This window comes from Globicephala melas, chromosome 14, assembly GCF_963455315.2.
Source record: "Globicephala melas chromosome 14, mGloMel1.2, whole genome shotgun sequence".
In the NCBI taxonomy this organism is placed as follows: Eukaryota; Metazoa; Chordata; class Mammalia; order Artiodactyla; family Delphinidae; genus Globicephala; species Globicephala melas.
In genome coordinates this window covers 17,923,182-17,950,790 of record NC_083327.1, presented here as the reverse complement: position 1 = coordinate 17,950,790, position 27,609 = coordinate 17,923,182, and the positions used below count along the sequence as shown (strand labels likewise).

General features: G+C 36.7%; 1 protein-coding gene across 7 annotated transcripts in view; it reads left to right on the top strand.

Moving 5' to 3' along the window:
* Window positions 1-27,609, top strand: part of SNAP91 (synaptosome associated protein 91) — a 156,547-nt gene that overhangs the window by 49,239 nt on the left and 79,699 nt on the right. For all 7 annotated transcript variants that reach the window (XM_060283755.1, XM_060283757.1, XM_060283759.1 and 4 more), the window contains exons 3-10: window positions 1,935-2,077; window positions 2,716-2,791; window positions 3,545-3,647; window positions 5,379-5,472; window positions 7,113-7,224; window positions 15,008-15,114; window positions 19,134-19,175; window positions 24,748-24,818. In XM_060283755.1, coding sequence (XP_060139738.1) covers window positions 1,935-2,077; window positions 2,716-2,791; window positions 3,545-3,647; window positions 5,379-5,472; window positions 7,113-7,224; window positions 15,008-15,114; window positions 19,134-19,175; window positions 24,748-24,818 — 748 coding nt within the window. The remainder of the gene's footprint in view (window positions 1-1,934; window positions 2,078-2,715; window positions 2,792-3,544; window positions 3,648-5,378; window positions 5,473-7,112; window positions 7,225-15,007; window positions 15,115-19,133; window positions 19,176-24,747; window positions 24,819-27,609) is intronic.

Below are 27,609 nucleotides of genomic sequence, written 5' to 3'. Positions count from 1 at the left end.
GTTCCTGATCTTAGAGGAAATGGTTTCGGTTTTTCACCACTGAGAATGATGTTTGCTGTGGGTTTGTCGTATATGGCCTTTATTATGTTGAGGTAGATTCCCTCTACGCCCACTTTCTGGAGAGTTTTTATCATAAACGGGTGTTGAATTTTGTCAAAAGCTTTTTCTGCCTCTATTGAGATGATCATATGGTTTTTAATCTTCAGTTTGTTAATATGGTATGTCACATTGATTTGCATATATTGAAGAATCCTTGCATTCCTGGGATAAACCCCACTTGATCATGGTGTATGATCCTTTTAATGTGTTGTTGGATTCTGTTTGCTAGTATTTTGTTGAGGATTTTTGCATCTATATTCATGAGTGATATTGGTCTCTAATTTTCTTTTTTTGTAATATCTTTGTCTGGTTTTGGTATCAGGGTGATGGTGGCCTCATAGAATGAGTTTGGGAGTGTTCCTTCCTCTGCAATTGTTTGGAAGACTTTCAGAAGGATGGGTGTTAGCGCTTCTCTAAATATTTGATGGAATTCACCTGTGAAGGCATCTGGTCCTGGACTTTTGTTTGTTGGAAGATTTTTAATCACAGTTTCAATTTCATTAGTTGTGATTGGTCTGTTCATATTTTCTATTTCTTCCTGGTTCAGTCTTGGAAGGTTATAACTTTCTAAGGATGTGTCCATTTCTTCCAGGTTGTCCATTTTATTTGCATAGAGTTGCTTGTCGTAGTCTCTCAAGATGCTTTGTATTTCTGCGGTGTCTGTTGTTACTTCTCCTTTTTCATTTCTAATTTTATTGATTTGAGTCCTCTCCCTCTTTTTCTTGATGAGTCTGGCTAATGGTTTATCAATTTTGTTTATCTTCTCGAAGAACCAGCTTTTAGTTTTATTGATCTTTACTACTGTTTTCTTTGTTTCTATTTCTTTTATTTCTGCTCTGATCTTTATGATTTCTTTCCTTCTGCTAACTTTGGGTTTTGTTTGTTCTTCTTTCTCTAGTTCCTTTAGGTGTAAGGTTAAATTGTTTATTTGAGATTTTTCTTGTTTCTTGAGGCAGGCTTGTATTGCTATAAACTTCCCTCTTAGAATTGCTTTTGCTGCATCCCATAGGTTTTGGATCGTCGTGTTTTCATTGTCATTTGTCTCTAGGTATTTTTTTATTTCCTCTTTGATTTCTTCACTGGTCTCTTGGTTATTTAGTAACATATTGTTGAGCCTCCATATGTTTGTGTTTTTTACACCCCCGGCCTCTGCAGGAGAGCCTCCAACACTAGCAGGTAGGTCTGCTTCAGTCTCCCCTGGGGTCACTGCTGCTTCCCCTGTGTCCCGATGCGCACACTGCTTTGTGTGTGCCCTCCAAGAGTGGAGTCTCTGTTTCCCCCAGTCCTGTCGAAGTCCTGCAATGCAATCCCGCTAGCCTTCAAAGTCTGGTTCTCTAGGAATTCCTCCTCCCGTTGCCAGACCCCCAGGTTGGGAAGCCCGACGTGGGGTCAGAACCTTCATTCCAGTGGGTGGACTTCTGTATAAGTGTCCACCCACACTTCTGTATAAGTGTTCTCTAGTTTGTGAGTCACCCACCCAGCAGTAATGGGATTTGATTTTATTGTGATTGCGCCCCTCCTACCATCTCATTGTGGCTTCTCCTTTGTCTTTGGATGTGGGGTATCTTTTTTGGTGAGTTCCAGTGTCTTCCTGTTGATGATTGTTCAGCAGTTAGTTTTGATTCCCATGTTCTCGCAAGAGGGAGTGAGAGCACATCCTTCTGCTTCACCATCTTGAACCAATCTCTCTGACATTTAATTTTTGAAAATCTTTTTAGCTGTTGTCAGTGCAATTTTGGACTCATAAACTCAACAGGTTTAAATGTTTAAAATTTGAAATGAAATTTTTTTATGCAATCATTAGTGTCATTGACTGAAATCTTCTATTTCCATAGATTTGATCCAGGCTACCAATGAGACCAATGTTAATATTCCTCAGATGGCGGACACGCTCTTTGAGCGGGCAACAAACAGTAGCTGGGTGGTTGTATTTAAAGCTTTAGTCACTACGCATCATCTCATGGTGCATGGAAATGAGGTAAGCCATGTAGACCTAACTTTTCTTTTTCTGGCAGGGGAGGGAGGCTGGTGATGACTTAAGTTTCTTAAGCTTTCACTAATTAGGAGAAAAGTAAGAGGAAGTATATGGTTCAGAGTCATCTGGAGTACAATTTTAATCTACTGTTTAGCTGTTTTTCAGAAATATGTTGTTAGACATTTTGTTAGGGATATCAAAGTGTTAAATCTGTATATACCATGTAAATGTATTAATGGACAAAAATATTAGGAGAAAGGAACAACAAAATTATTTTCCCATTGGGAAGTAATTCTTTGTGCCTCTGTGTGAAAATTGCTTTCATAAAAATGTTTAATTTTGGAAAATATTAACTAAACTAAAAATTAGCCATTTTATATGGGATACCTACCGAATCCTATTAAATTGCAGTGTTTCTGTTATATACAGAAATGAAAGATCACACAATTTAATTCTATCTCAGTGGGTCTGATCAGTTTTTATTCCCCCTCAGAGAAAGCCCGCAGACTAGGAAACTTTATACTGAGTAAAAAAGATCACAATGAGAATTTATGTTTTTAGAAAATTGTCTTTAGTATCAGAACTTGTTTAAAGTAGTGATTTCAGAATACTGATGTTTAGTTCTGACTTTTGTTTTTCAGAGATTTATTCAGTATTTGGCCTCTAGAAATACACTATTCAATCTCAGTAATTTTTTGGACAAAAGTGGATCCCATGGTGAGAATATTATGTTTTATAATTTTCTTGCTAATGTTTTTGATGCAGAATTTTTTAATTTTTGAAGTGAGGTTATTAATTAAAAATCCGTGTTAACTCATAGCTCCATTGGATATACAAGGAAAAAAATGTAAACCTAACTATATAGTTACTTTATATTAGCTTTAAAATACTTAATTGTTATGTAACTCAGCATATGAATTATACATTAATTCTATTTCTTGTCTTTTTCAGTGTTTACCTTAAAAAGTAACAGTGGGTATGTTAGATCCACAATTGTTTGTTAATGAAGGTGTAAGAGACAATGAAATGAAAAAGTACTTTGCCAATGAAAAATAATCCAGTTTTAAATGTTTTTTTGTAAATTATTAGAATTTGTACTGCAGTCATTTGTTCATTCAGCATATTTACTGGTTGTCACGTAACGTATAAGACAAGCACACCAAGCACGTGGATAGTTCTCAGATAGCTACATGTATTAAATCTGCAACAGTGAACAAAAATGCAAGGAAAAATCAGAAAAGGCATTCTGTACAAAGATGGTAGCATATCTAAATTGAATAGTCTTGGAATGTCTCATGCCAAAAGTATTTTTGCCTGAAGTAGGATTTTAAATGAGGCCTGTCTGGTACACTTATTGACCTCATCTTAGAATTATTTATATTTGAGGAGTTTAAAAAAAGATTGGAGCTAGCAAAGCACAGTTGAAGGTATTTTATTAATTAGTTTTATCTCCTCTGCCTCTCTCCCCAGGTTATGATATGTCTACCTTCATAAGGCGCTATAGTAGATATTTGAATGAAAAGGCTTTCTCTTACAGACAGATGGCATTTGATTTTGCCAGAGTGAAGAAAGGGTATGTTTTTTCTTTCTCATATTTATTTGAGCAGAAGAAGTCTTTGAGACATACTTGATTTATCTTAACTAAGTTAATTGCCAACTAGTTTTGATCACGAAGGCCCAGTTTATAATAATCTAAAAAAAAAACTCAATAATATCATGCAAGTTAGCCTTGTGGTTGCAATGTTACTTATTTATATTTTCATGCAGAAAATCTGATTTGCTGCTCAGAGTTGACATGGTACAACATTTTATTTTGTTAAAGTCAACTCAAAATTCTTCAACAGTTATATACCTTCAAATAATTTTAAATGGAGAGAATTTAAACAAGTTTCATTTAAAAGAACATGGCTGTAGTCGACAATAGTTATTTCATTGTGTTTTGATTGAGGTGAAACTGAACTGTATGTGTGTGTGGAGATCTGTCACAGATCTGGAGAACAGATAACACTGTCCTACTGTTATACATGCACACACACAAACACATGAAAACACACCATATCTGAACTAATTATTAATACTAACCATTGATTAGGAAAATCTCATTGATACAGACTCCTTGCATGTTTAATTCATAATTGCTGTTTATTTCCCTCTAAATAGATGTTTGAGTTTAATCAAAAGTGTTCAGCTATAGATCTGTGCAAATCTTGTATTCATTCCTAATTTGAAATAATGGCAACATATTGTACAAAGTTTAATATTTTAGTCTCAAGAATTCACACAAAGAGATATAACTCTGTTTTCTGATAGCTGACCTCAACTTAGCTTTGAACTACTTTTTTTTTTATCATGGTAGTGAAAAATATAAACTTGCCTATTCAAAATAAACTAGTTTCTTGTGGGTGAAGATTTTATGAAATTAAGGTTTGAGTTCATCCCCATCTCATTAGAGATGATTCTAGTTCCTATGCCTTCCTCTGACTTCTTACATGGCCCTGGGCAGCCGTGCCTGATGTTCCGAGCTGGATTGTGACCTCTCCACAAGATGTCCACAGCCTTCTTAGAAACTTCTGCACCGCCGAGTGGGCACATAAGGGCACTTTGGGATGCTTTCCCTACCGTTGAGGTGGGAGAGACCGAAAGCTGCCATTATCAGCACCGTCACGTCACCTGGGCATTTTCCTCAGCTGTTTCACTCCTGCTGCTTCTTGACCATCTCTGGATACAGGAGCTCCCTAAGAGGCCTGTGGGTGGGTGCAGGCTTCAGTGCCCCCTACGATGCACCCTTCAGTGCTAACCTCCAGTCACATTCTCTACAGCTGGTTAAACTCAGCTCTTTTTGACCAAACTGCAAATCAGAATGCCTTTTTCTTCACTTGATGGTTAATAGTATAAATTCTGTTCCCAGTCCTACAGGTTTTGAAGACTTCCAAGACATGTTTTCTCTCTCTCTCTCTCTCAAAAACAAACAAACTGGGGTTTAGGAAACCTAGATTTTTAATACTACTATTTCTGTTATAGATTTAGAAAAATCCATTCATAGATTCAGCTGGCCTCTTTTATCCAGACCACATTGCTTTCTTCCTGAGGGCAGTGCATAGAAAGCACAGCCTTTGTGGTTAAGGAATGCATGTGGGTGAGAAGGAGTATAGAGAAGGGACCCAGCCAAAGCCTCTTCACATCTCAGAATCATCCCAGGAGATTAACAAGGAAATAGGAGGAAAACAGTTTGGAACAATGCATGTGGTCTCAAATTTTCCACATACAAGTAAGTCTTACCTTTTTGGTTTTTGTTAAATTGTAGGGCTGATGGTGTCATGAGGATAATGGCTCCTGAGAAACTACTGAAGAGTATGCCCATACTACAGGGACAGATTGATGCACTGCTGGAATTCGACGTACGTACCTCACCAGAAAATGCTTCTTACACAATCATGCTGCCTTTTATTTGAAGGTGGGCTACAGATAAGGAATTTCCTCAGAAGACAGATTTAGGTCTCCCTCATATAGTTGAATTAGATGAACACTTAGTTTAGGCTGTCAGTGAGGAATAGAGGATTTTGGTTGTCCAGATTGTCCGAGAAGTTTACAGGTGTTTACTTCAGTCATGGGAAACTACGAGTGGTGCATTCTTGGATCCCCATGTTCAGAGCAGGATGGTGGCCTCCTGTTGTGTTTGACAGAATAAAGTAGCTGCAAAACATATGTTCAGGCAGCTAAATACCCCAGCCTGCTATTAGAACCTGTTTTATACAGTCTGTTTAAATGGCACCATCCATGGAAGAGAATTATTTTTGTTTCGTCATGGTCCTTCTTCCTGCCAATGCCAACGTGGCTTGTCTCTTAAAACCAAACCTGTATCTTGACTGTGATGGTGGATACACTAACTTACACATGCGATAAGATGATGTAGAACTAAACATACAACAACAGGTAAAAACGGGAAATCGGAGTGAGATGGGTGGATTGTATTGATATCAGTATCCTGGTTGTGACATTGTACTATAATTTTGCAAGATTTTACCTCTGGGAGAAACTGGTAAGTAGTACATGGGAATCTCTATATTTTTCACAGTTTCATGTGGATTTGCAGTTTATTTCAAACTAAAAATTTTAATTAATGAAACATACCTGATTTGTGAAAATAAAATGTTCTGCCCTGTAGGAAGATTCTTAACTCACATTGTTATCTTTCCTCTGTTTTGGTGGTTGCCTAAAACAAAGATTTTCCTCAAATATTAGTAACTAAAATCTCTGTTAAGATTATGGTTTCGTCTGTCCTAGTCACAACACCCAACTCCTGTGAAATTTCATTTAAAGCAGCAAACCATCTTACTGTTTTTTGACAGATTTGACAGTAAGGACATCACTAGGTATATATGGAATTGCTTCTCTTAACTTTTTTTCTTATTATTCATTTTTCTTTGCTTTCCTTACCGTTGATGTTGGTACTGTCTTACTTAAAGGAGAAAAGAAGTCAGAAAAGGAAAAAGAGCAGAGCACGAGGAGTTGTGAGCAAGGACTGGGAAATGGAGAGAAATCATTCTTCTTGGTGCTAGTGATTAGAGTATTTGTTGGGTGGGTGAATACTGTGAGTCTCCAGAATTATTTTAGGGGTAGACGGCTAGGGTATGTTTTCCCTATGCTAGGCTTCCTCTCTGAGTCACTGCAGGCCCCTGGAGCCTGAACTCTTCCACAGAGATCATTACACAGGGGAAGGAGAAGAATGTAATATGGCATGGTGAAAGCAGCAGGAGTCCAGGTGTTCAAAAGTTGGATTTGATTTATCTGTGGATCATTAATCACATAGAATGTATATATGTCTTATAATTGATAGGACTAACTTCATTGACTTAAATTGAAGCAAAAAAAATAGGCAATCCAGTTTTTGATATTGGTAGTGTTACTCAAAGAGTTATGCAGCATTTGGTGAATATGAATGAATTTCTTAGTCATTTGAGACTTCTTAACATGCTCTGAGGAAAAATTGTCATTTGATGATCTGCAGTTAACTTATGAAATTTTCATCTGTTTCTAGGTACATCCAAATGAACTAACAAATGGTGTCATAAATGCTGCATTTATGCTTCTTTTCAAGGACCTTATCAAACTTTTTGCTTGCTACAATGATGGAGTTATTAATTTACTTGGTAGGTAGAACTACTGAATGGTGTCTGTGAAGAGAGACTGTATCAGAATGCAAAGATTTGGATGCTACAGACTTCATAAAAATCTAAATACACGGCTCATTCAGGTCACATCTCTGTGTGTGTTCTTATGTCGAGATTAAGTGCAGGGAATGGAAAGCATTCTAGGTATTTTCAGCAGAAAGAGATTTCATACAGGGATTTTGATGCTTACAAGATTTCGGAATGACCGAAGGAGCAGGTTCTAGGCTTTGCCTCTTGGAATAAGTCCCATAACAATACATAACTGTTCCACTGTGCTGACAACTACCTCTGATGCCTCCCCTGGAGGTGCTCCTATTTTGATATAGTTCCATACATCTCACTATCTTTCATTTGCCATAAAGTGAAAATCAGATAGATACACTGCTTGACGTTTGGCCCACAGTAAAAGATTTCTTTCTACTGACAAGGTCACCCCTTTCTGGGATATAATGATTCAGCAAACCACTTCCACCTAGTGCCAGTCTGAGAAAACATCTCTAAACCAAGCTTGAATTATTTTCTTCCCGCTGTCAGCTGGTCATAGGGATCTCCCAGAGGCTATAGGCATGATTGGAGGGAGGAGTAGCCATCCAGAAGATGTAGGTATGCTGGGAGTATGAGCCACCTGTTCATACAACCTACATGGGTTTTCAGGCACTGCTCGAGGCCAATCGCTTATATTACCGCCTCCATTTGATGATGGAGTATATTCTTGCACTTGTCTAGCTTTATGGTTTGGTGTATAAGATATCGCTTGAGGTCTTATGATCACTTGGTATTCTCTGGTCAGAACGTCAGTCTCTAGAAGCAAGCCTAGAGCAGTTTTTCCAAAGGAGATCTGTTACTATCTGAAAAAGAAATGGCCCTGCTCCAAAGCGCTAGAGGCTTCTGTTGTATTTTCCTATTGGCGTGTGCCAGAGTCGTCCTGCAGCATTTGGATCTGCTGTAGACACTTGCAGTGCCTTTAGCTCTGCAGGAACAAAGGCCCGAGTGGCCCCAGGTTGGAGCAGTTGCAGAGTCTTCCTTGAGCTGGGCCCTGCTTCCATCTGACACCATACACCGATACTCTGTTTAGAGCAGCACATACACATGTTGTCTATGCTACCTCCAAAACCGAAAAAAGCTTGGCAAAACTTTCGCCTGCATTTTCCTTACAGAGAGTGCAAGGTGAAGCAGTGTGTCTTTCAGATGGAGGGGACCTTTGGACCCGCAGAAACTTCATCGATGTAGCAGGTCCCTGGGCTTTCATAGATTCTCTCTCCTTCCCCTTGACCTGCCTGTGACTTATTAGGCACCTAGCACACCTGAAATTCTTTCCCACCAGCCACAGTCAACCTCATGTCATCAAATGATGTCCAGTGGCATTATGACAACCAGAGAGGTTAATATACTTGACGTAAGACAGTGACCGTGTACTGGCATCCCTGCCAGATGAAAGAAAACTACTTCTGATGGGCTGTGTTTACTGGGGTAGATAGAAAAGAACTTGCTAGTTTGATAGATGCTTATCACATGTCAGCAACTGTGCTGATTTTATGCTGGAAAGGAGGACACATCTGGATCTCTGCAAGTAAGAATCATCACCTGATAAGTTTCCAGTAACCTACAGTTCATCTCTAAGATTCACTCATCTTTTGCACAAACCAGGTATGCAAGTTAACTGGGAATATGATGGAATTGCTACCCTGTATCTTTGTAGAGATCATGAAACCGATGTGGGGATCCTGCTAGGTTTAAAGTATTTCTGTGTATTTCAAAGTATTTCATCTGTGTATTCAGGAAACTGGGGAAATAACCACTGATAGTTTCATGCATCCACTGGATCTAATTTTTTTTTAATCTCCTAATCCCCAGAAAGCCTCCACTCAGATTGGTAGAAAATATAGTGACATTTTGGATCCCCAGAGACTAGCATCGGCTTAGAGTCTGTGTCCCTGAAAATTCTGGGTATGTCCCCTTTCCCATGTGTGTAGTCACTCTGGTAAATGTCCCTTTGCAGAAGAGTAGGAATAAATGCTTTTGGCTGTGTTTCAAGGCTCTTACTCAAGAATATCTGGAGGGCTTATTAAAATTGAGGTTGCTGGATACTAACTCAGTTTCTAATTCAGTAGGTCTGGGGTAGGGCCTGAGAATTTGCATATCTAGTGAGGGCCTGGATGGTGCTGGGTTTGGGGGACTACAGTTTGGGAACCACTGTGTTAGATCCACTTCCGGATGTTCAGGCCAGTGTTTTTTTTTTTTTAACATCTTTATTGGAGTATAATTGCTTTACAATGGTGTGTTAGTTTCTGCTTTATAACAAAGTGAATCAGCTATACATATGCATATATCTCCGTATCTCCTCCCTCTTGTGTTTCCCTCCCACCCTCCCTATCCCACCCCTCTAGGTGGTCACAAAGCACGGAGCTGATCTCCTTGTGTTATGCGGCTCCTTCCCACTAGCTGTCTATTTTACATTTGATAGTGTAGATATGTCCATGCTACTCTCTCACTTCGTCCCAGCTTACCCTTCCCACTCCCTGTGTCCTCAAGTCCATTCTCTACATCTGTGTCTTTATTCCTGTCCTGCCCCTAGGTTCATCAGAACCTTTTTTTCTTAGATTCCATATGTATGTGTTAGCGTACAGTATTTGTTTTTCTCTTTCTGACTTACTTCACTCTGTATGACAGACTCTAGGTCCATCCACCTCACTACAAATAACTCCATTTCGTTTCTTTTTATGGCTGAGTAATATTCCGTTGTATATATGTGCCACATCTTTATCTATTCATCGGTCGATGGACACTTAGGTTGCTTCTACCTCCTGGCTATACAGGCCAGCATTTTCAATCGGTGCTTCTTGGCATGTTCACACAAATTGATGAATTATCAGTGACATCAGAAAAACGAACATAATGGTCCTTCTTTACTGCTCAGAACCTTTAGAATTTATTGGAATTATCTAGATTTTTATCAATTAGGATTGCCCGATTCAGGAGGAAAAAAATACAGGACGTCTCGTTCAATTTGTATTCAGATCAACATGAATAACTTTTTTAGTATTAGTAAGTCCCATGGAATATCTGGGACCTACTTACGCTAAAAATTATTTTTTACAATTAAAATTTAACTCAGTGTCTTGTATTTTATCTGGCATCCCGACTGCCAACATGAATTTGCACAGTCTTGCACTTCTTTTAGCATGTATGTTTTTTTCCTCTTGAGTCAGGCTTCGTACCTGTCTCCTGAGGACATGCTGGATTGCTGGGTTCTAAATCTCATTCTAGGTATTGAAGCAGTTGGCAAGGGGAAGGGAGTGAGAAGTAGAGGGACAGAGCACGAGGAGAATTTTTATTCCCTCGTGGAAGGTGGGTTGATTACAGGATCTCCAAGCAACGCAGGACCAGCCTCTTCAGACTGAGAAAGAAAAGCCTTTTCCAACAAGGGTAGCTCATTTTGGTTTGAATCTACCCAAGTACTTTCCTTTCCAGTTTTCTCTTTCAATAAGAATCCTAACTTTCACAAAGGAGACCCTGTTGAAGCTGGAAATTTAACTTGCCCACATACATTATAATTCAGCAACTCACAAGATTAGACTCCCTGACTTTGGCGATGACAGCCCTGTGTCTGTAAGGATAAGATTATTTTAGGGCAGCTTGGAGTACCACAGTCTGACTGGAGCCTTGAGCCAGTCATTTTAAATCCTGTGTTGTCATTTTCCTTTTTAAGCTCTCCAGTGGAGTCGGGAGCAGCCGTCCACCCCACAGTTCCATCTGCCTTGTTCTCGTCATGGTCTATCCCAGCAGCTGCTTATTCTGATAAGCTCCATTCTATGTGGTTATTTCAGAAAACCATAGGTCATAATTTAAGTCATTATTTTGCTCCTGTGCCGCACAGATTCCGAGAATCCCATTCTCCACTAGTTGCAGGTGGTCATCACTGCCTTCACATTCATTCAGGTTATCTGTCTAATCCCAGATTCCTCCCTTTGACGTTTTCGAGGGTCTGATTTCTACAGCCTCTTCAGCCACCAAATACTGCGTCTATGCAAGAAACAGAAACCACTCCACGTACTCTAAGTAGAAAGGGATTCAAAACAAGGGGTTAGGTCTTCATTTAATTATGGGAAGCCTACAGGAACTGGTCCTGGTCTCGGCCTCCTGAGATGCTCCTGAAGTAACCAGTTCTTGTGCTCTAGGGAAGCGACTGCTTGTGAGGCCACTACTTGAAAGTATGCTGAAACAATCTCGGCTGCCTTACAGCACTAGGGAGCTGGAGAACGGACACTTGAAGCTATAATCCAGGGAGTCAGATCATGTGGCTGTGACTGTGACAGTTATTCCCTAAAGCCCAGGAAGGCTGGAGGGTGACAGTGAAATGCTGTGAAAGGTAGCTCACCCTCCAAGGATCTTATCACTTGCCATAGGAAACAGCTGTTCAGGTACAGGAAGCCTGCTGCTTCGGCCTCAGTTTCACCTTCCAGATCGCCCACAGGTCTGTCTAATGTGCGGAACTAAATCTGCATCCAGATCCCTGGCTTCTCATGAGTCTAGAAAAAGATAGAATGGAATTGGGTGAGCCAGTCACCAACGTCGAATACAGTGCCCTGGGAGGTTTTGCCTTTCCTGGGGAGAGATTCCTGCCCGTGGTGTGCAGTTCAAAACCACATCACCTTTATTTCAGGTGAGGGAGTTTGGTGGCAAGCCAAGGAAGGTAGACTTTTCCATTCGCTTTTGCTGGCTGACCTTAATCTTCTTTACAACTCATAAATGTGAGCTTTTGCTAAAGTTCATGTCCAGCCATCTGCTGTTTTGCTTTCTCTGTATTCTTCACTGGGAAACTTATCGTTTCCATTATGAGGAGTCTCACATCTATGCTTTCAGTCCTTCCCTTCCTCCTGAGCTTCAGTTTTGCACGTCTGCTTATTTGTCAACACTTAAATTTAAATATTGTGTTCTTACCTCAAGCGTTGAGTTTCCCACTGACTAAAATCTGTGCCAGTCAGAAATGAAGTTCTGTTGATTCATTCTCATCTTCTCTCCCCAGTGTACCCCCGCTTCATCTCCACTTCTGCTTCATGAACACTGGACTTAATGCCTTTACCATTGATTTAGCAATTAAAGATGTTAAGTCATGTGACTCTCCTCTGTTATTGTCTTGAACATTCCTTAAATGCTGCTCTGCTTTACTTTATGTTAACTTTACAGATGGAGTGTATTAAGCATGCATTTTCTCCTTATATTAAAATAATAAACATTCCATGTATTTTTTTATTTCATTTAATTTGAAAAAAAGAGTCTCTTGCCTAAGATTAGGAGCAGAAAAGGAGAAGAGTTGTACCTTTTCATATCAGAGACCTAACCTTTCAAAAGTGGTAGTTGTACACTCTGGCCTCACGACACTGTGGTGTTGAGTGGCCTTCATTCAGCATTGTCAAATTGCTCTTGTAAAAGTAACACTCTAGAAGAGACGTATACGCAGTATCCCAAGTGTTTTGAGACAGGTCTGTTTTTTGTTTGTTTACTAACTAAGCGCTAGGAATTAACTTTATAAATATATCATGGGTGAGTCTTAGTCAAGGACTTCATGACCAGTTCTCTGCATCTAATGTTGGAATCAACAGTGGTGCAAATCTTAGCAAACATTTTATCACTGTAATGAAACTCTGATGCATGAATAAGAAGATGCTTCCCTTACTGACTAGTGGTCGTTAGTAATAGCTTACATGCAGGGTCTTAGTTTGTTTCACAGGGATGAGATACCTTTTCATCTGGTTCTTTTCCTTGGACAGTTATTCTGCAAAAGCCAGTACTAATATAACAAGGGAATTTATCAACACTTTATAAAGATTCACATTACAAATGTCAATATTTGATCATTTCAGATACTGAAAATCAACATGTTATCTTTATTATGAAAGAAAGAGACTCATTTCTGGGTGACCCATCCCCTCTGTTAAAAGTGTTAATTTCTCTGGTCTCTTAAGCGGGTGAGGGAACTTTACAGCTTTGCACTGATCAGTACATGTTCCTTCTCTGTGTCATTACCACTGTTACAGAACCACTTATGAGATTATAACCTAAAACCATCATTATTGAAAACTCTTTTGTTGCTGAATCCTAAATTACCACAAAAGATACAAACAACTTAAAAAGCATCCAGAGGAGACAAAAAAACACTGCTTAAGATTTTGATGCATTGGTTCTAAGAGGAGATTGAGATTATTCAGTTTGATTTCTCTTTTTGTGTTATCACTGAAGATCTGATTCAAAGAAATAAACTTATAGTAAAGAAAAGTAATTTAGACACTTGGAAGAAATTGTTTATGTGAAGATTGTTTAAAAAGCAAGAAAGATGTGTTTTACCAGAATAAGTCCTAATTTTCAAAGGTTTAAACTGAAAAGATCTGTTCCCCTATAACACCATATTTCTGTCTCTAGCTTAGAAGACAGGGTGGGTGGACAAAGAAAGTATACTTAAATTTGGCCATTTTTTAAAAGACCCACTTTCCTCTCAAATCCTAACAACTAGAATACATTATGTGTTTGTTTTCTTGATCTTTTTGCTTCCCTCGAATACCCTGCAGGGGAGGTCCACGTTAAAAGTAAAATTACCAAAAAACTGTCAACAGAAGGTAATGATTAGCTACCCTCAATAATTAGTTCTTTGTGTAATTATATATTATTAAACCTTTCATGAGAAAATTAAAAATACTTTTGAGGTAGTAAAATTACATGCCGAATGAAATCCAGAACTTTCAAATGTGAGAGAGCATAAAAATAGCATATGTTTAAGCATGTGCAAATATGAAATAATGAAGATACTGAGCCAACAGTTATGATCCAGGGTTGCCAGGGAGCTATTGTAGACACTGGCCGACTGTGTCTCCATCCGCAATGTTAGTAATTTTTGACTGAATGAATGGATGAATGACTGGCTGGGGAAAGCACTGTTAAAATGCTAGTTTTCTTCAAAACATGTATGGAGAAAATACACTCTCATACTACAATTATAATTCATAATTCTAGTCTTGGGAAGCAGAAGGGAGCAGCCAAAGGACCCTTTGTTTTTCTGTCTAGAAAGCTAAAAGTTGAGAAAATACACTCTCATACTACAATTATAATTCATAATTCTAGTCTTGGGAGGCAGAAGAGAGCAGCAAAAGGACCCTTTGTTTTTCTGTCTAGAAAGCTAAAAGTTGAGAAAGACGATACGATTATAGACTAGAAGGGACGAAACTCCACTATTTTATAACAAAAAGACATAATGTTTGAAAGAAATAGTTGATGACCACTAAAAGCAAGTATCACTTATATGGAGTGTAGACAATTTAAAGAACTCTTTAATTCAGAGAAGTTTATAGATTATTGCTTTATAATATATAGATTATTGCTTTATAGTGAACTATTAAGAAAATAAGGATGATGTAGGGTGCAGTTTTAACTTTTGAGATTGTTATCAGCAAGAATTTGATACTATTTTCTGAAACAGAATATTACGCTATATGTATCATGAAGTATACCTGTTATGACAATTAATATATTCTTCTACTTTAACTGTATTTTCATTATTTAAATTGTTTCATGTGAGACACCTTAGAACATAACACCTTTCCTAAACTACTCAGACCTCACTTGTTTAGGTGTTTTTAATATTTCCCATAAGTGTTAGTGCCAAGTGTTTTGAGTCAGACATTAAAGTTGTTAAGTAATAGTATCAATGTAAGCTTAGAAGAAGATTGAATATAATACACTTTCCGAAATGCTTATCTATCTCTTCTAGAAAAGTTTTTTGAAATGAAGAAAGGACAATGTAAAGATGCTCTAGAAATTTACAAACGATTTCTAACTAGGATGACACGAGTGTCTGAATTTCTCAAAGTTGCAGAGGTAAGTGATATTAACACATGTATCTGGAGTAAACAGTAACGTTCATAATCTGGCAAGACATTCTGCCACAGAGTCACAGGTTATTAGGGTTGGAAGTGGCCTTGGAAGACATTTCATCCTGCTTCTCACCCAGAGCTGTGCTCTGCACTCTTGCTTTTCAATCAGAAGATCATCCTGTGTCCAAATAAAAGTTTCATGGATAATGAGTTCACAGCTTTGCAAGGTGGTCTGTGCCTCCATCTCACCTCATGGCTGTCCTTGATTGTGAGAAAGTGCTTCCTTTGTATTGAACTGTAGAAAAAAGCCCTTAGAAAAGTCTGTCCATTGTTCTTAGTGTATAAACGATAAACCCTGACTTTTCTTACTGTGTCAAAATGATTTCAATACAAGGAAAAAAGAAAACAAAGTATAATTAATTTTATAAAGTTTATAAATTGTGTCTTAAGGATGTCTCTTTATACGTAATCACAATAACTGTGTAACCACACAGTTGTTGTTCCTGAGGTTATCTGTAAATTGGTGTCTTCTCTTATGAAATCCAATGATTGACTCATAGTGGAAATTATGACATTTTGTTACATTCCTTTGTCAGGGTGACAGATGGGTTCTTATCTTGCTTGTCAACTAACTGATTGCTAGGGCTGACTGAAGTGTTTTGTGGGAAGGGTTCTGAAGCTCACCAGCAAAGCATAAAATGCTGTGGACGTGGGACATTCATGCCATGTTTTTGCTGTTTTTGCCATTTTCAGAATATAGCACAAGAACAGACATTTTATACACATAGTTTCAAAAGCACTCTAGTCCAAGCATTATTCTTCAAATTTCATTTATTCACAGGAGTGATAATTGTCATATTTAAATTCCAAGACCAAAATAATCTTGCAAAATACTGTCTCTCGAGCTTAGATCCATACAGTTTATAATCAGAATTTGTTAAAAAAATCAATATGGGAAACAAAAGGTAAAGATTAGCTTAATAAACTGCATATACATTAAAGCATGTTCATGTATATTTCTATGGGTTTATTGATGTTGGTGGCCTTTAAGGAAGGATAGAATTGCTTGAAACTTTTGCTGCTACACAAGTTTTATTTTTTGTATTTGATATGATTTTCCCATGGTTCAACTGTAATTATCAATGTAATCTAGCAAAATTTGCCTAATTTCTTTCTGTGAGAAGATCAATTATACCTAAACACTCAGGGCAGAAGATTATTTCACTGTTCGATTAATTCCTGATGCACACTCTTCCCAGTGTTCCCATCTGATGTTGTGTATATCAAAAAAGTAAAGAGCTGGACGTGTTACAATTTGGGGGTAAATATTTCTCTAATCAACATAATAAGGCTGGGCTCAAGGTCTCCTTGAGAAAAAGGGTGCTTATATATCAGTTCCTTCTATTCTTACATGTAAAATTTTACTTTGTGTCTCTTGATAACCTCGTGTTATCACAGGCCCATTTCAGGCTGCTGAGAAGGAGATATACAGAAATTAGATGTCATTTTGAGAGTTTGTCTTTAAACAACATAATAATAAATATTTTAATTTTATTCAAACATTATGACTAAGACTTTTTATAGAATGGATACTAATTTACAAAATTATTTTTAATAGAATAAACATTAATCACAATGGGTTAACCATTAGTGTTTTCTTTCACATTTAAATCGCATCGTTCATAATTTAAACATTAACTATTTGGATACCAGTGTCGAATGGTTTGGTTATGATTGGTAAATACAGAAAATTTTCAACAAATATACGAAGCTTCTCTTTTCTACCAAGCAGTGCTTGTGTGGTGTACATATGTATGGACTCCTACTCAATAAGCTACCCTGTTGTTAATACCATTTGCCTGAAGAATGTGTAGATGACTTGCAAGAATGTTGTTTCTAAAATACAACTCTTAAAAAAAAAAATACAACTCTATATATAGGCTATATGGCAAATGTTAACATTATATTTCCCATCGTATTAAAAGAAATGTGGAGTAATTGAATAATTCCTATGGATATATTCAAATTTTGCAGAGGAATTGCTTAAAATACAGAAAACTTCCTGTGCTTTGAATTCTTATACTGAAGTCTCCTAAAGCAGACAACTGAACCTTTGTAAAATGGTTATTTTACAAGTAATAGGCATGTCTGCTAAACGCACTTACCTTTTATAGAACTAAATTATTCTTAGTTTGCTATTCCAAGGTAAATACCAACTCATTGGAGTTACGTCTCCCAGAATACTTGCAGACAGAAAGTGATGAGATTTCTGTAATACAATCGCACTTCATCCTCCAACTTCATTGTGGTTCAGAAGTTCAGGACAGTAAGAATAGCAATGTAAAGGAAGAATTCCTTTAACAGTTACCCACTTAATAGAATCGAATCACCTTTTAAGGAGGTGATTCCAATATTAGGGACCCATAATGCTTTAATTTAAAAAACACTGACTTCATTCATATTCATATTTATTTTAATGTATCATCTCAAGAGGTATTGAAATATGGAAATAAATAGAATGAAGTTGCCTTAATTTATAATTTCCATACTTTGAAAGAATGTGAGTTTAGGGCAGACATAAGACAGCCCCCAGCAAAGAATTATCATCCCAAAATGTCAATAGGGCCAAGGCTGAGAAACGCTGCTTTATTTTGTATTTTTTTAAACATCTTTATTGGAGTATAATTGCTTTACAATGGTGTGTTAGTTTCTGCTTTATAACAAAGTAAATCAGCTATACATATACATATATCCCCATATCTCTTCCCTGTTGCGTCTCCCTACGCTGCTTTAGATATAGAAAAGGCAAAGGAAAGAAGTTAGCTCAGCATTTGACACACAAGTGGACTTGCCCCTCTCCAGTTTGCCTTATTGTCTTTCAGGAGCCGACACTTAGGCTTCCTGTGTTTGCTTCCACATTTCCATCAGCATAATGAAGCACTTCATTTCTCACAGAGAGACTTGGGTTAACCCGCTTTGTTTCTTTAAGCCTCAATTTCATCGTTTATATAGAATGAGAGAATGAAGTTATGATTTGTATTTTTCCCCAGCTTTTTATTTTGAATAATTGTCAAACCTACAAAAGAGTTGATAAGCTTGTATAGTGAACACCTGTGTACTCTCTTCCTTGATTCACCTTTATTAATATATTCCCGTTTTTGCAGTCTTGATAGCACTTTCTTTTTCTGCCCCTCCCTCCCTCCCTTCTCTTCCTTCCCCAAGCTACCAAAATTTAAAATTCACATTTGCTTTTATCTAGTAATTCCACTTCTACAAATGTGTCCTACAGATGTGTCCACACAGGTGCAAAGTGATGTGTGCAGCATTGCTTGCAATGGCAAGGGATTGCAAGCAACTTAAATGTTTATTAATAGGTGACTTGTTAAATAAATTGTAAGACAAGGAAGCTGTTTAAAAATGAAGAAATTCTGTATATTAATATGGATATAGTTCCAAGATGTATTGTTAAATGAAAAGTATAATCCCAGTGTATATAATACACTATTATTTTATAATAATGTGGGAAATAACTATGTATTTATGGATTTACTGTTTCCTTGGATATGCATAAAGAAACTCTGGAAGGATACATCTTGGATGTCACAGTGGTTCTCTCTGTGTGAGGAAGGGTGGAAACTACACCCTGAACAAGTTATTAAAATTCAGTGAACATTCCCTGTCCAGAGGACTGACTGGGCATAATTAACAATTTAAATTTAGTCGAAGCATTTTAAAAAAATTTTCGTTGCCATTAACCATGGAGGGAACCTTTTACACTTCAGTTTCCTAAGTTCTTTTTTCAGGTTCTAGCAAAATTCTGTACATTTGTTATATCTATATTGCCAAAATCATTGCTCTTATATTGAGTGGAAAACTCCACAAAAAGCACATATTCAAAGTGAGATTGATATGTATAATAATTATTATTTTATACCAAGATTGAGCTGTGGTTTTAACTAATTCTGTAGGTGATCTGAGAAATTAATTTAAAAACCTATTAAGTAACTTTTTTTTAATCCGCAGCAAGTTGGCATTGATAAAGGTGACATTCCTGACCTCACACAGGTAAGTGATTCTCTGAGTGAAAAATTCAGTATGCATGAAATTATTAATCCATAGTTTACCATAAATGGGCAGAGGCTTATAAGCATTTAATGCGTTTTTGAATGTAGGCCAACCACCTTTCTTGGAAATCATTCTAACTTACTATTTCTTTTTTAGCTATTAAATATATTTCTGGAGATAATATGAATATTTTCCTAATCTTATAAAATCGTTTCCTCTTTAAAGGCAACGGTATTTAATTATTGAGCTCATTTTTTCATTCTTAAACTTGAATCAAACGGAAGCCTTGAAAAATGTTTAAAAAGTGTTTTATCCATGAAACGTGACTATTCATAGGCATGTAATCAGAACATTTGAACTGTTCTTCCTGCTTCTTCTCCTAGTTTTCAACATGTCCCAGGGATGGAGGAGGGGCACGAATAGCGAGAACACTGATGTTGTAGTTCTACTGTTCAATACACTGACTTTTGTCTCCCCTGTGAAGGGGAGGAATTTCTATATACAAAAAAACCTTTTTTAAAAAAATAGTAGTGGTAGATGAGTGATTTTCTGGGGACTATCTAGGAAGCAAAAACAATAGTAGAGCTTCCTTATCAATCCTTTTATCTGTTAAGAGGGTACATTGTACGGCTCCTTGGATTTAGAATCAAGATCATTCACATGTGCAGAATTACTGTAGGACCTTTCTCATAATTGGCAGGAACTACTTTTGTTTAATCAACTTGTCATTCTGCTACGGTAAATTTCTGTTCCAAACATGTTCTTTAACTAGAAATAGATGATAGGAGAGAGTTAAGAACTGCTACCATATATACCAGTAATGAATATATGAGTTTTCTGTCTTTGCAAATAAAAAAAAGTTATTGTAATTGAAGAAAATTGTCATAACGAAAGGTTACCCATTTTTAATAGTATCAAAATGTGTTTAATAATTTATTATCTTTATTATCCCTTAAAATGTTTCTATATTTAAATGTTAACCTTAAATTTTTATTAAAAATTAGGGAAACCCAAAGTAATGGTCTCTGTATTGAGACCATTATTATTATTATTAAAGTACCAATTAAATGCCAAGAATTCTTCATAAATAAAATTCACAGAACAATTCAGAAAATGATGGCATTGTATTTTTTTATTTAAAAGTTGGTGGAAAGTGCCTTCTAATAGACAGAATATTAGTATAAAATATTTTTGCTACTATGAGAAAATAGTGTTCTTTGATTAGGTGCATACCTAAATAAGATATTGGTATCATCTTGGATATGGCTAAAAATTGTGTGCATAAAATACTATTAAAATTTCTTTATAGATTATAATCTAATAAAGATTTATTAATTTTGTACTACTGTAATAAAAAGCAAAGAAAATCACTGTGCTTTCATTTTAAATTATTTACATTATTAACATTAACATTTACATTGCAGTTTAAAAAAATAACCCAACTACATGTTAACCTAAAAAATGTAGATATTTAAATATTTAACTCAATGACTAGCTTTTAGAAATGGTAAATCATCTTTATTTCCACTGTATAGACTGCTCTCACCATGGAACAGAAGTAAAACTAGTCATGTTGTTAGAGACGCTGGCAAGTTAAGAAGAAAATAGGTCCTCATTTATCTCAGTTTGGGCAGAGTCTGAAGGGAGATAAAGAAAGGTTTAAAAGGATACTTAAATACCTTTCTATTTTTAAAATTAGAAAATTATAGCATATCATTGACAGATTTACATACTTGGCTTTAATTTTTAATGATACTGTTGTATTCATTACAGTTTATATAATCTTCTCTTAAGAAGTCCAGAGGCATAATATTTTATGTAATGATGTATGTTCTGTTGGGGAACAGAGACCCATCCTTAAAGAAGATAAAATCTCACTCTGGGTCTAGTAGAAAGCGATTCTGTGGTAGAGATTCATTAGACACTGGTAACATTCTATCCTCTGCTTTTGTTATGACTTGAAGAGCCACATAGACTTCAGTATTAACATTTATTTTGAAATTATCTCCTTATAAAAAAAATCCTCTAGTTCATTTCTCCAGTGTATATTTAAATCTCAATTCAAAAGTTCTGTGTGCTTCTGAAATTTCTTAATAAATTACTTAATTGTGATTTCTGTTGGGTTCATGAGCAGCAGAGCTAAACACACTCCCTAATTTTTATTTAGAACTCTTCCACAGGTCTCATTGGAGGCTTGTCATTGAGCTGGGGTTTTAGACCCACTGTGACAGTCTGGTCAGACAGAAACTGGAATGTGAGCTGTTCTAGGGTTAGTCCTGCAGATAGTGTTAGACAAGAACTAATCTGGAGATGGTCAGAAATGCCAGGTAGTGTGGACTCTGTTTGAGACCTGTGAGATTGGGTTCTACTCTCTGCCAGGCCTCTCTGTGGCCGCCATGGCCACTGAATCTAGCCGTGGCGGTGGACAAAAATAGCCAGCAAGGAAGAGGATTAAAGAGATGATGGGGACCAGAAGGGCTACCTATTGACTGGGTGTAGGGAAAGGCTGCTCCTAACCGAGAAAGGATTAGAATTCCTCTTGCAGCAAGATGAAACAGAGGGAGTGAATGGATGTCTTTCTGGTTAGAAAATGTACAGTAAATACCAGTGTGGTCATCTGTAGCCCTTTTTAAATTGTGCATATAATACCATCATAACAGCATTTTAAATGATTTATAAATACCAATGAAAAACCTTGTTAAACACTCAGAAGTACTGTATTGAATAAGAAGTGAATATGGTATCAGAACTGAAATATTCCTCCTCAGCACTTTCCAATGGTTTCTTAGATCTAATAAGCAAAAAATTTGAATGAGCTTTTGGTTGCTTTTTATTTCCATTTGTTTTTAATGATGCTTTAGGATCTAAAGCATCTAAATTGTAGATGGATGCTTCCTTTTTGATCCTGTACTCACAATCAGCTATGAATTTGTTTCAAGAAAAGGATTTTCAAAATATTATTTCCTGTTTGGTGTGTGTGCATGTGTTCCGAATTTAATATATCTCCATTTATGAAAAACATCTTAGGTTTTGATGTCAGGAATTCTGGTTGATCTGAAAACTACTGGTAAAGAAAAGTCTCCTTTTAAAGACTGTACCACTGATGAATCGGTAACCATGATATATCACTGTTATTTATTAGTCACAAGCTGCCCCTTGTTCTTTGGGTTGGTATTTTCACCTGATTGGTCTGTTGACTTCAGCAGTATTTAAAATAAGCAACTAAAGATACTGCTAATTATACTAAAGTTCCTTTTACAACAGCAGAGGCATTCTCAAAGTTTTGCCCCTTGGAAATTTGAGACAGTTTTCATTTTTGTCTGCTGCATGCCAGGATGTGCTCAGTGCCATAGAGCTCAGAAGGCCAATATTCCTACACTCAATGAACTTTACTATCAAAGTAGTTTTTTTCCCTCCAAAAATGTTTGAAGAGTTTATTTTATTAGATTTCACATGTCCTAATAAGATATAAATGATGAAGCATTTCTAAACTTCTAAGGTAAAATGCTCCAAACTTAATTTTATGTGCAATGCATTGCAAAATAACACCTCTTAAAGTCAGTTTTGTAGTCTGTGTTCTTGGTCACATTTCTCTCAACTATTGTGATTTTAGTGCCTACTACTTTATTTTTTTCTTAAATTACTAAGAAACTTTACAAAAAGAATGAAATTGCAAACTATCATCCTAGTTTTTGGTTTTTTTGTTTTACATAATTAAGAAACCATATAGGAAAAAAATACTACTTCTTTTGTTATCCCATACTGTTCTCTATTTCGTAACTATAAATAGCATTTCTTAAACAGGTTTAGCACAGAATCACATTTCTTTTACATTGCATTTAATACTCAGAGGACCTAAGTCTTCCAACTGGAGAGAGGTTCTATGGCTTGATATATTTTTCCTTACTGTGATCCCAATGAAAAGAATGGAAACCGAAAAGGTTAAAGTTATATGCCCGGGCCTCCTAGGTTCCATTATTATGACAATTATAATCATTACTATTATGACAATTATAATGGAAGTTCTCAGGTGTGAATTCATCTAAAAATTGTTAAGCCATTTCTGTCTTCTTCCTTTTAAAGTTACAATACACATTCTGTTTATTAAGCAAGTGTATCTTAGTAGTTTACAGTTTTTCTATAGAGCAAAATTTCCTTTATCTCTTAAAAATTCATTCTTTAAAACTTAGACGTATACCCCTAGTTGTAGTTTACTAAACTTTGCTAAGTCACCTTTTACCTGAGCTATATTAAGAACTCTAATTTTTATAACTTTCAAAATTTATTGTATCTCCTGAAAGTCATTTTTTCTACTCTACAGTAATTAACTTTTTATATAACGTTCACAGGGCTGTCCCTTTCTACCCTACCTTCGTCACTTTGATCAAGTTAATATTTTTGTTCACTTACTAATTTATATTTATAAATTTATGTGTGGCTCACTTTGTAATTTACATGTACAATCTCACATAATTATATATGTAATAATATTATTGTTAAGGCAGTATATGAGTCTGTTAGTGAAATGAAAATGAATATTAAATGTACTAAACAATTTTAATAAGAATTGTATTTTCATTTGTCATTATAGGTGCAATGTAAAATGTAGAGGTATACTATTTTAGCAGTTAGCATAGTTACTTTAAAATCCCTCAAAATTAATTTTATATTAATTTTAAGAATAATTGTCAAAATTAAATGTATCTATAAATGTTATGCCAGTCTTTGAATGCCTATGCTGCTGTTAAAGTCTAACTTGGGTTAAGATTATTCGAGAAAGGTGAAGGTAAATTTCTAATGTTTGAGGAATAGACGGGGTGGAATTTTATATGAACCTATTATTTCTTCTCCTAGTATACAGCAAAATGCCATCACTTTATATTGCCTAAAGTATGATAAAGACATTCAGGTGCTTCTTAATAAAAGAGGTGAAATATATTAAATTTGCCAAAACACAGTAGTCTGTTATAACATTAATATTTGCTAAAGTTACTTTATTATGTATATAAATTACATAGCTCAATAATAAGAAAATCTTAATTGTGGTTGACTATTAAAGTTGTATTTTTTTCCCCCACAACTCTCACTTACCCTTTCTTTTTTAATAAAGTAGTAATTTTCCCTAATATTTCAGTCAAATATGGATAAGTGAGATTTTACTGTATTTTCATATTTCTGTAAGTTTGTATTTGGGCACTTATATTTTTGACTTGGATACAAATACCTTTAATTTTTCCACTGTGGTCTTATGGAAACATATGGTGAACTTGATTTAATTGAGTTTACTACATTTAAGTAATATCTTAGTAAAAGTCTATCCAATGTCATTTCTACACCGAAACCACACTGTAACACTGTTTGTTATGCAGTGAAGTTAAGTATATATATGATGGGCCTGTTTGAGATTCTGTGGAATTTAAATATCTAATTACCAAAAGACCCTGGAATGAAATTATCTCCCATATGTATTAGGGTGCCCAGACCTGCACTATACAAAGTTACAGTGATGTTCCAGTGTATTTATTTTGAAAGAAAGCGATGCAGACATTTATTTTTTACTTTCTTATTGTAGGCTCCCAGCAGTCTTATGGAGACCCTTGAACAGCATCTAAATACATTAGAAGGAAAGAAACCTGGAAACAAGTACGCATTAGTTGTATATTCTAAATAAGATGAAAAATACTAGACTCATTCTTTATACAGTGAGATTTATCACGGTACTACCGTTTTAGGGTATGCTTTATTGTAATTATCCTGAGTTCCCTCGAAACCCCTACCCTTCCCATTAACTTACGACATCATGACCCCATTATAGGTAATCTGTCTGCAGGCTAATTCGGCAAACTAGTAGGTTGTACCTGTGTTGGCTGGACTTGCTGATTTATTTATTATTTTGCCCTCAGAAGGGACTCACAATCCTCAGAAAAAGAATTGCTCATGCTAAAACTTGAGACTGTCATCATTGGGAACCCAATTTCCCAAGCAGCCTTGAACACTCTGTTATGTTTCCGAGCCTACTGTGAAAAAGCAGAGCCTTCAGGAATGGCTTTCTGGACTTCAGACTCTCCCCAGGTGGACCCTTCAGCATGGCATGCTGCTGACACTTGACAGTTATTTTTCTAGACAGAGTAGCAGTTGAGCAACGATAAGTGTAGTTTTAGTAGACTTTCAGCCTTTCTGTTTGGACACTTAGATTTTTGACCATTTTTCCTGACCGCATGCCAAAAATGTCCAGGTTCCATTTTTGTCTTCTCTCCAGCCGGGATCATACTTGTCGGTTCACAAGACCTGGTACTTTCCCGTCTTTGTACCTCGCTCAGAGTGTAATTCTGCTAATCTTGAGTGCCTCCCCTCCTTGTCTCTGCGTGCGTGCATTTTACACATCCTGGGGAGGGCCATCTCATGAGGGCTTCCTTAATCATGCACCACACTGTTTTATGACTCTCCTCCCCACCTCCCCTGCCCTGATATGTGGTTTAAATGGATTTTCTGATTCTTAAGGTCAGGGACTATTTTATACTTCATTATCTCCACCTAAAAACATAATGTAGCTCTCTCTATAGAGTCAGCTTGAAATCTGTTTTTGTTGGTGATCCCAGCTTTATGTTGATTCTGTTTAGATCGACAGCAGAAATTGGTAGAGACAACCCGTGAACTGCTCATTGTAGGGCTATAGGCTGATCGTGGATTTTACCTGTGATACAGCTACCAAAATGCACCTCCTTTCTGCTTGCTTCTCTCTGGGCATTCTCCCAGAATCTAGACTCGTGTCTTGAGTCACTCTTTTGCCTGTTGTTTAGCTAAGGGTGATTTCTGTCATCTTTTCCAAGTTAGTATAAAAATTATTGCATGTCTTAAGTTTTCGATGGTAAACAACGGAGTAGGGCTCTCTCAGGCTGTGATGGCAGAGCTATTTGGAATGATGGATGACAGGACCTCTCAGGGGCTCTGTCAAGGTTGTACCGTTGTCCAAGGTCTGTCCCCACTTCAGTGTGGCCATGGACGATCAGACTTGTGTGTGTAGATTGACGTCAACTGAAAAGACGTGCGAGTATGTTAAGTCACAAAGGAGGGTGCCAGCTTCCAGTAATTGCTGCCTCCTCCCACCCCTCCCGTATTAGGGTGTCTGGGAAGCCAAATGAGTGGCCCAGGATTTAAGCCAAAGGAGGCAGGAAGCCTGAGAAATGTCCCTCTTCCTGTGGCAGATGGATCCCTTTAGCTGAGGAAATATGCATATGCCAGAGTTAGAGCCTCTCCCTTGGGCCATGCAGGATGCGCATGGGTGCAAGTCAGCTTCTCCGCCCTCTTCCTCGCTCAGGTCCCCGCACCCCGCACAGGTCCACCCTCTTCCCTCCTGAAATCTGCCAGGGCTGCAGTTCTGTGAGAAGCCGCCTTCTCGAGTGGATCTCATCAGCCCTAACTTCAGCTCTAAAGCCGCCCCCTTGTGGCTGCTGCCAGCTATTTTTGGACTATTTGGCTGTGGACACTTGGTTACATTTCTAGGAGTAGTAAAATAAGAACTTGATGATCTTCTGTTTTGCATTACCTTGTACTGAGCGTCATTTTCCTCTCTCCTTTAAAATCATTTTATGCTTGTCAGATCTCTTTTCTGAATTGGCTGAGACCACCTATGAACTTGTCTTTTGCTTATTCCCTATTTTTAAAATAAATGAACTATAGTAGTTAACTATTTTCTTCTTTGTATGTTTGTGCTTACCTGGGACCTTAAGTGAAGGGTGAGTACTATATTGAGTGACATTTTTTGCATTTGGTTACTCCTAAAAATGCAAAAAACACTCTTAAAATTCCACATTTGGTATTTAGAACATTGAAAACTGATTTCTGTCCATTTTACACATCTGTGTTTTTTCATTATACTCTCAAAATTTTCTCCTAAGGTGGCTCGCATAAATGGTTTTATTTTGGTCTTCTTTGATCAAGACTAACAGACTCTCTTAGTTGTATATTCAGATATCCCTCTTAGATTTTAGACATCAAAGGCTTTTTCACTTGTTTAGTAAACAAAAGATTTCCCTATGGCACGTGGCAGAAGTGCCAAAAGACAATGCTATTAAGAAAATTAATTACTTAAACGGGTTTTCTTTGTCTTCTGGTAGCAGTATAAAACTATTCTAACCTCTAAGTCAAGTAAGTGCATAAAATGAAGCATTTTCAAATGTCTGCTAAAAAACACGTAGGCCTTTTATATTTAGTCCTTATATCCACCGATACTTGTTTTTGAAATTCTATGCAATACTGTGTGATATGCCTTTGTATATTGTCTGTTTCTGTAATTCCACAGAACAAAAGAGAGAAATTGATTTTATTTTATATGTGGGTTTGCTAAGTGTTGAGGGTGCAAGAAACTCAAGTTTATTGTAATTAAAATTATTTGGAAGAGATAGGTTTTTCACATCTGTGTTTTGTTTGTCTT